General features: G+C 42.6%; 1 protein-coding gene across 1 annotated transcript; it reads left to right on the plus strand.

Moving 5' to 3' along the window:
* Positions 1–2,588: 2,588 nt before the first annotated feature.
* LOC112232540 (transmembrane protein 26-like) lies at positions 2,589–6,651 on the plus strand. The gene is made up of 3 exons (XM_042299922.1): positions 2,589–2,744; positions 5,839–5,985; positions 6,076–6,651. The coding sequence occupies exons 1-3, from the start codon at positions 2,589–2,591 to the stop codon at positions 6,649–6,651; spliced, it is 879 nt and encodes a 292-aa protein (XP_042155856.1).
* Positions 6,652–10,256: the final 3,605 nt, after the last annotated feature.

Below are 10,256 nucleotides of genomic sequence, written 5' to 3' on the forward strand. Positions count from 1 at the left end.
TAATATTCTCTCTTCCTCGTCCTCGCTTTGAAAAATGCGGCGCCGAACGTCAAAATAAATTAGAGGTGAAATGAGATCAGTCAGCATCAAACTGCCAGTAGCGAATTACATTTGGTGTGGCACCCGGAGTGGCCAATCAGATGTCAGGGGTGTCCAGTGCCATAGCCGGACACCCCTCAGGCTCCGCCCCTGTGTATACCCCCTTCAAGTGAAATGTTACCCAGATATTCAGGGATCCCTTATCTCCTGTGTCTACTCATCCAGTGGGGCTACCTCCAGGGCCGGATTACCAAACGGACACACAGGGCACGTGCCCTGGGGCCTCTGACCTCCAGGGAGCCTCCAGGTCGGGTGTCCCAGGGCCCCAAATGCGGTAGTCCGGCCCTGGATCATGTCGGGGGCCAGGGGTGGTGGTGGTGTGTGTATTTAAGGTGGGAGGCATTTAAAAGGTAGACACAGTGGCACAATTTAGCCATATCATATAGAATTTAGGGACTGCGAATTACAGGGGTGTATCTACTCACAAAAACAAAAGCCTGTTATTAAACTTGAAGAAGAAATGTTGGAGCTACATCTCAGCAAAGATTTAATTTAATCTGGAATATTTTCACTCTGTCAGTATGACCATACAGTTTATATATTGTATGAAGAAATTAGATTGACAACACATTTTGATCATCACAATTAGATTTAAAAAAAACTTTTTGTACATACAGTTTAGTTAGTTAGCTACTCATAGTTTAGTTAGCTATTTAAGTACTCCAATTGTGTTAGTACTCAAAATATGAAGTGCATAATTACTTATTTCTAATTGAAATTCAGTGACGAGTAAATTCCCAGTGTGAATTTAACCAGCTGAAATTGTAACCAACAGTAGATGTACCAAACAGGGACAGGACATTGGCCAGGGACTGCTCCTAGTCATCATGATCATACAGCAGATGTACCAAATGTATAAAATGATACACATTAAAAACATGTTATTCCTTTTCATGTCTCTGTACAGTCTTTTGAAATTGACTGGTCAGAACAGTTGAAAGGTTTGTAATACATGCTCACTCATCACTCTCACACTTTGGCTCCTCGCACTGTTTTCAATCAGCAATGGCTTTGTTTCATCCTACATCCTAGTTAATAATACACTATGGAGAAGCTATTCACTGTCTAATGCCAATTCAACTGTTTGGTTTGGTCACAGTATGGGCTAATCGTGACTATGGTTTGATAAAACTATTAGCCATACAGTATGGCATTTATTTATTTTTATGATGACTCAAATATAAAAGGCCTTTAGAAAAGTGACTCCGTACACTCAGTTCGTAGCAAAAATGTGTTAAAAAAATATCTTTTATTTTTCCTAACCTCTAACCACTCTTACTATCCTGCCTGCCACTGACACTCACTAACCTCCTGGTTGATACCTCACATACTGTAGTAGAGCACTGGTGAGGTCCCAGGTAGAATAGCTGATTCTAGTATAGGGTTATCATTATGCTGTGATTACTGTTGATTTCAAGAAGCTGTAAAGCACTTGCAGGACGTTTTTTGAACAACCTTTTTTGTTTAGATACTTTATTAGTTTTCGACTTGGTAGACAGCTGGTGTCTTCCAGACATCACTAGTTGCAGTTGAAACGTTTGAATTTAGAAGATGCTCTGTTATTAAATCAAATAAATGTTTTCTCCATTAAATATTCTCACAATTTATTTCAATCAATCAATCAATGAAATGTATTCATAAAGCCCTTTTTACATCAGCAGATGTCAAAGTGCTATACCCCAAACAACAAGCAATGCAGATGTAGAAGCACGCAACACTCATGTATAGGCTGCCATCTTAGAGTATATTTGTCTCCTCTGATTGATCAAGACAGGTGGGCGTCCACCCCAAATTGCTGCATGTCATGTGTGCGACTCAGAAATCAAGCACCGATTTGAATGGACACTCACCATCAGAGAAGACGAAGATAGTGTAACATGGCAGCGTATCTATACATTGTTGGATTACACCATGGAGCAAAAATGTATTTAGTTTAATATCAGAGCATTTTGTAACTTCAAACATTACACCTGTAACTAGTGATGTTTAGAAGACACCAGCTGTCGTCCATGTCAAGAATGAAGAAAGTATCGCAAATAAAAGGTTGGTTGAAAAATGCAGATAGCCAGGTTAGCCAATGTGCGGGAGCACTGGTTAGTCGGCCCAATTGAGGTAGTATGTACATGAATGCATAGTTAAAGTGACTATGCATATATGATAAACAGAGAGTAGCAGCAGTGTAAAAAGAGGGCTTTGGGGGGGGTCAACAGTAATCACGGCATGATGATACCCCTATGATACAATCAGCTACAGGTAGGACAGATTTAGGATCAGCATACCTCCTTCATTCATTTGTTTGTGTTTTAGCCAACTCCTTTGACTATTCATGTATGGCATGGCAAAGATAATCTGAGGATTTGACTGAGGCAGATATGGGATCAGGCACCTCATTTCATCCTGGTCCTAACCATTAGGGGCCAAAGGTCAGTGTCTTAGCGGACAATACATTCTCCTCCACTGGGGCTTGTGGGACTCCTCTCTCAGGCAGGATGTGTCATGTCATCAACTTCCTGCTGGCCCTGCTGAGCCGTTTCCTGTTTGCTGTCCATGGCGTGGCGACCGTGTGGCGTGTTAAGGGAGCCCCTCTATCGGCTGCTTCTGATGGGCGTGGCTCTGTTGGGTGTGAAGATGGCAGTCACCATCAAGTATACCCGCAATGCAGAGTGGAAATGGTAACAATGTCTATATAACGTATATAGCCTTACAGTGTCTTCTACAGCAATGACACACTAATAATGATGATCACTCAGGATCATTACCTATCATACACGATTAAGTCTTATAATAACGGCATTAAAAACGCATTACACTTGTTGGCAAAGTGTCACGTTCGTCATAACGAGGAGACCAAGTGTGACAGTGTGACAAGAATACATACTTCTTTTAATGAAGAATAAACAGAACAAACTATACAAAACAACAAAACGAACGTGACGCTAATAACATGAGTCCTGACAGGCAACTACACTTAGACAATAACCCACGAAATACCCAAGGAATATGGCTACCTAAATATGGTCCCCAATCAGAGACAACGATAAACAGCTGCCTCTGATTGGGAACCAATCTAGGCAACCATAGACATATAAACACCTAGATATACAACAACCCCTAGACAATACAAAAACGACACAAATCACCCTCGTCACATCCTGACCTAACCAAAATAATAAAGAAAACAAAGATAACTAAGGTCAGGGCGTGACACAAAGGGAAGTATTACCCAAACTAGTTCTGGAACAAATGTTGTGTTGTAAGAATAAACGTTAACACTTTACTTTACACCCAGTGGCATAACACAGTATGACACGGTCATAACCATGTCATAATATATCATAACAGTTGACATAACTTGTCCTAACTTGTCATAATATGGTCATAACACTGTCATGACCCATATATTTACAGCGGTTGTGACATGTGTTATTTTATGGCTGGTTATGAAACCCACATAATTTGTTTTTTCCCTGCCAAGATGTTTCCTTTGAAAGTTTGTATCTTAAATCCTTTGTTGTTGTAATGAATTCTTCACAGTCATGTTTTTTTTCATCATATTTTAAATAAGTTGTAGAATATACACTTTATGACACTGTCAATAAGCATTAATGAAAGGGGGATACCTAGCTAGTTGTACAACTGAATGCATTCAATTGAAATTTGTCTTCTGCATTTAATCCAACCCATCTGAATCAGAGAGGTGCGGGGGGCTGCCATAATCGACATCCACGGTTTCAGCATCCGGGGAACAGTGGGTTAACTGCCTTGCTCAGGCGCAGAACGACAGATTTTTACCTTGTAAGCTCGGGGAGCTTTCAGTTACTGGTTACTTGTCCAACGCCCAACGTTCTAACCACTAGGCTATCTGCTGCCCCGGCTGCCATAATCGACCATCCTGCGTCACTTTACTTGGACTAAGAAAATACACTTTATGACACTGTCAAGAAGCATTATGACCATCCTGTGTCACTTGGACTAAGAAATTACACTTTATGACACTGTCAAGAAGCATTATGACCATCATAAGCATATAAGGCAGATAGGTCTATTACATACATGGTGTCTTGTCCTGCTCCTGAAATCTGCTTCTGCATTCATCCCAGACAGCAGCGACAGACCATTGGGGTAGGTGGATGTCTGACATCAATGTGTGCACAATTACAATGATAATTTAACATGACAAATAAATAAACCCACAGGCTATGGTGTAATGGAATTGTTTGCCTTGTGTAGGTTTTGACACTCTTAAGTAGGTGTCATAAGCAGCCATAAAATAATGCAATATATGTCACAACAGGTCTAAATATATGTGCAATGATAGTGTTCTGACTATATTATAATAGGGTTTGACAAGTTATATCAGCTGTTATGACATATTATGACATGGTTATGACTGTGTAATAATGTGTTGACGCTGGGTGTCAAGTAAATTGTTACCGAATAAACACATATGCCAGTGCTTCCTCCTTTGTACTGTATACAGTCCATCACTCCATCTACATTCCACAAGGCAGTAACTTGTCTAACATCATCCACTTTTACTGCACTTATTTCCAATTTGTATTTACACATTCTCAACTAATTAAGCAGCAATATGTTCCATTATTTTGCATGACCTTGATATACAGGTCTTCATTTTCACATTCCACGCACGCACGCACACGCACACGCACACGCACACACACACAGAGAGAGAGAGACACACAGAAACACACTACAACGTAAGACTTACAGCGGCACCTCCATTTTTGCACCATCTTCATGATCTAGTTCTGTCTCGGAGTCATAGCCCGAGTGGAAAACCTAATGAAAAACAATCAAACAGCCCCGGGGTTACAGAGCAATTGTAATAATGATTAACCACACAAATGAACTCATTAATTTGATGCGAGGAAAATGTTTTTTTCCTCTCCTGTTCATGTTGCGATAAATGGAAATGTTAGATAGAAAGACATTAGCAATTCACCCGTTGGCCTAGCTGTCTTCGCAGTCTACTCTGCTCTGCCTGTGTTTTTGGTTTTACAGGGGTGGTATAGGGTTGTAGTTAATAAACCTAAACATAAACCTTTTTGTATGGGGATAAATCATCTCTGAACTCACCACTGAACTGGTGGAACTCTTTTATGAGTTCCTGCCAGAGGCTGTGTATGCATCCAAAATATCTCTCACTCTTTATCTAAAAAAAAAAAGTTTCTTTGTCCTTCAAAAAAAACTCTGTCAATCTCTTGCTTGCTGGAAGCACTGACATTCTCCATGAAAAGCCACTCTTTACATATGTGTGTGTGTAGACGTCCAGTTATTTTACCTTCATACTCCTTTTCTCACCATTGTCTACTGCATGGCCTGGCTCAGGCCCTGAACTGAATTAACAAGCTTTATTTCACACTCTTCAAAGAGATGACACAAAATGATGTCATTGCTGACTGAAACACAGCGGTGGAATAATTTCTCCATCCATCCAAACGATGCTGAATCAGCCAGCCATCATATTGCATCCTATGTGCGGAGGGGCATGCTGAGACGGAAGCTTACTCCAGGTCCCTCTCTCCCTCTAACTTTGAAGTTCTCTCCTCATGGAGAAGGCTTTGCGCTGTCAAGTGGGATTTGCATACATGATGAGAATAATTGGCTGTCTGAAATGGGACACTTGTGGAAGCATTACTTCTTATACTGACTGCCCAAAAACTAAGTGTGTTGCTAAAAATAACTCTCCCTATCCCCTCCTCGCTGCTTTGCTTTTAGGTTCTCCCCCATGGTTTCCTCTACCTCAGTGCCGTCATCCCCTCAATTTGGTTCCTGGAGCTCAGCCTGCTGCAGTACAAGCTCCCGGTCAACATCTCCTCTAGCCTTGAGCTAGAAGAGCTGCAGGCTCACATCCCCATCTCAGTGGTAGGTGTTACACCACAAAACGCACAGCAACTTTCTTGGAAAGTAGACATTAAAGTATCATCTAATCTCATTGTGTGTTGACTGACGCAGGACATCTTGCAGCTGGGCCCAGAAAACTGTGCTGCTGCCCGGAAGCAGACCATGCTCATCGTGCTGGTTCTGGGTCGCTGGCTCACGCCCAAAGGAGACATGGCCCGAGACCAGCTCTCCCAGCTCCTCATGGCCTACATGGGCCTGGGCGCCGACATCCTGGACATCTTTGACACCTTCACAGAGCCAGATGTCAAGACCAACCGGGCTGTCATCGACATAGGACTGGCCCTGTTCTCCTGGGCCCTCATGCATTTCCCACTGGTCCTCACCCAGACCTGCCCCACCAAGGCCCAGCCCGATCCTAGCTCGTCCCAGTGGAGTCTCTCTCAGGGGGTAAGCATGGCTGTGGTGGAGGGCATGCCTGGAACTCCCTCATCCTGCTGTCCAGGGCTATGCTGTTCCAGGGAAGTGTGGCGCATGCTGTTGACTGTGGGGCACCAGGATGGGCCGTTCCTTGTCTACCGCCTCTACCTCATGATCAGGAAGAATGTGCTCAACCAGTTGATGATCTTCTTCACCTGCAAGAACATCCTTGTCGTCTTGCTGGAGGTCTACAGGATCTTTGTGGTGTAGTGTGAGCAGCAGGAGGAGACATCACTAGGGTGGCTGGAGACGTGTTCAATGCCCTGGTGCCAACAAGCCCAGGAGGAGGTTGTGGTGTGGGAGGGAGGGAGGGAGAAGGACAGGTGAGTGAAGGACAAAGCTGCCTGACAGAGGTAGAGGTGGAGGGGGGAGGGATAGGGAGGAAAGGAGAACAGAGCTGCCTGACAAAGGTGGAGGGAGAGAGGGACTCAGATCAGAGAGGTTGCTAGGTGTGGAGAACATATACGATGCTGTGAGGCATGACTCAACCCTTAGGGGGAATCTCCTTCACACACCAGGAGTCAAGTTGAACAGATCTGCCAACTCTATAATCTCCAGTTCAAAAGTGTACCATGAAGAGACTCTGGTCTTTGGAGGAGGTTCAATGCCAAGGAGTAGAGTATACCACTGAGCAAGGGGAGTCCCTGAAGATTTGATCTCACAATATTATGTAATTCCCATGATAAAGATAAAGACAAGAGAAGGAGAGAGCTGCAATTTCCATGAACACTATCACCTGACATACAATGTTCACCAAGTTCACTAGGATCCAAGTCACACTTGTGAATATCTCTGTGACTGTCTTTATATTGTATAAAATGTTGTGTATTACTTAGGTATTGTGACTTTGTTTGTATGTGTCCCTTGGAACTGTCACTTTTTATATCTAAATTGGAAATGTTATAATTTTGTTACATTATACATTGAGGCATAGATATCATAGGTTAGTGTGCCATTTTTTGGTTTGGATGATGATGATGGTGGTGGTGGTAAATGTTGTGAGAGAACTGTCTGTTTTTTAAAATCAACGTTTCCAGAAAATGCTTTCAAGCTTTACACATTGAGAAATACATTTTTGAACGTTCCTTTCTCTTTATACCATGAGATGGCAGTGTTACCAAGTCAAACAAACCACAACTCGTCTGTTTATCAGATTAAAACATACACTCAAATGTGTTTAAAGCTTGTGCTGTGCTCCTAGAAACACCTCATTCTAAAAGAAGCAAGCCTTTACATAGAATGATTGTCAAACGCCTAACTGCTTATATTGACAGTGACCCTTTATATAACTTGAAGGTTTAAATTGGTGTCCAGATAGAGCCCTTACAGACCTGTCATCTTCAAATCTTAAAGTGCTGTCTCACCCGCTTTAAAACATTGGCAGGAGATGAGCAGCAGGTGTTCCCGATTAGGGATTTGAGTTCAATTCACTCTTATTACAGTCCTCTGTGTCTGTTAGCCACCAAATAGCTTCGCTCCACCACCCAGAGTATAGGAGAGGAGAGCACTAGAAGGCAGTGTTTTTCTTCCAGTAAGCTGCCTGAATTGGTGGAGAGAGGAAAAAAGATGCATGGTATGAAAATATTTAATAATGCATCTTTAATCTGTTAAAATGTGTGTGACAAGTCGGAGACCATTACATCAGAGAGAGAGAGAGAGAGAGAGAGACAGAGACAGAGACAGAGACAGAGAGAGAAGGGGGAGAACAAGAGAGGGGACAGAAGAGAGAGCGAGGGAAGGAGAGAACGAGAGAGGGAGAGAGAGGAAGTGAAAAAGAGACAGAAAAGGAGAGAAGCAAACAGAGAGAGAAGCAAACAGTGACCGAGAGAACGAGAGAGTGACATATTTCTGGAATGGAAACTAGAGAGCCTCTCTAGAGGAACAGTTAAAGAGCTGTATTCTCCCAAGTGGCGTAGCGGTTTAAGGCACTGCATCTCACTACAGTCCCGGGTTTGAATCCAGGCTGTATCACATGTGGCCGTGATTGGGAGTCCAATAGGGTGGCGCACAAATGGCCCAGCATCGTCCGGGTTTGGCTGGGGTAGGCCGCCATTGTAAATAATATTTTTTTCTTAACTGGCTTGTCTAGTTAAATCAAAAAAATTATTTGTGTTTTTGTTGTGACACATTGGTTTCAATTATCCATGGAGGACCGACTTTCACTTGAGAGATAAACATTTATAATGACATGTACAGAGATGTCATGTCTGCCCAAATGCATCATTCACTTAAATGTCAGATACAGATTGACCAAAATATCAGCCCACTCTCTCTAGACCCTCAAAGGAATCAAGTGACACAAGCTAATGTACAATGTGGCTTCTTTATGTCCAAGTGGCTTTTTCTAACACGCCTATATGGATATGTATAAGAAAGAGCGTGATCATGGCAGACAATTGCATGATGAAAGATCTGCTTGCCTAAGAGTCCATTTCTTCCTCAGATTAGCCGCACACTAACAAGATTGTGTTGGCACGTGGGCAGATGGGATTGTCAGCTGATCGCTGCTTGTTAAACCACGGGCTGCCTTAGATAGAGCTAGAGAGAGAGAGAGAGAGGAAGAGAAGTCACCTGCAAGCCCGCATGCATGGTAAAATGAAATCAGCTCTCCACTTCTTCACATGAACAACCACAGACTGAGCGAGAGAGACACACACGCATGCACATGCACACAAGTACATTCGCCTATGCACGCACGCACACTCCCTCAAACAAAACAGGTGAATGTTAGGGAAACCGAGAGCTTTAAATCACTTGCCACGATTTCCTCTCTCATCTCAAAGAATCATGAAGGACCAAACATGCAACTTTGTGCATAATAATCAGTTGGAAATCCTTTATAAACCTGAGGCTAATGACAACATACCATCTCCATGTTCAAAGGGGAGGAGAGAACGATGGAAAACTTTAAATGAACTTGAGAAATTTCTGTCTGCTGGCATACTTTTACTGCAGTAGCATCCATACGAGTTGGCAGGATAATTAGCTCCATTTCGATTGAGCATGTAAGTTTATCCTCCAGCATGCTGTTTATCAACCCCAATCTTGTAAGACCTCGTCTTTTGCACCTTTTCCACTTTTGGACTTTTCTGCCCACCTTAACTGACCCAGAATTTTGGGTAAACAATCGCAGCGCTCCATTAGAAAGCAACCGTCGTTGAGTCCGACACCTCAGATAAGCTCATGTTTAAATTGCATGAAGGCCAATGAGGGCTATGGCGAAAACAGAGTTTTCTTCAAAAATGAAATGTTTACATTTGCCGTGCCCCAGGCATAAATGCAGACACGCGTTGGAGTATTTTTTGAATCTTAAATTATTACATGGTTAACTAGCTAGCAGTCTAAGAGTAGGCAGGTTTCCATTGACCCAGATTTATTGCAACATGTGTAATGGAATCGGCAGATATAGGAGACATTTTCTAATGATCAATATTTTTATCCATTCGACAGAAAAACATTTTTTTGTCGAACTTTCTTTATTGCATCAAAAATAATTAATTAAATGAATAATAATTGTCCAGCAGGAAGGCCGGTCTGGGCTTTGCGTGCTAAATGATACACCCTATGGCGTTTTCCGGTGTATTGGGATCTGAAAATAAATGTAGTCCTGCTTTGTGGCATTTCACGAAGGCTCTATGGTGATACTGATGGCAATATACTGTACGTGTTTGTGAGTGTAGATATGGTTGTCCTTGTTCGATAGAGCCATTGGACGTCTTTCAGAGGATTCGTTGCTAAATATAGGAGCTGACACATTTTTTCCAGTCTCTGAAAGACCACAACTCGTGTAGGGTGGTGCTTTGTGCTGTGGCCCC

Source organism: Oncorhynchus tshawytscha, linkage group LG16 (assembly GCF_018296145.1).
Source record: "Oncorhynchus tshawytscha isolate Ot180627B linkage group LG16, Otsh_v2.0, whole genome shotgun sequence".
Taxonomy (NCBI): Eukaryota; Metazoa; Chordata; class Actinopteri; order Salmoniformes; family Salmonidae; genus Oncorhynchus; species Oncorhynchus tshawytscha.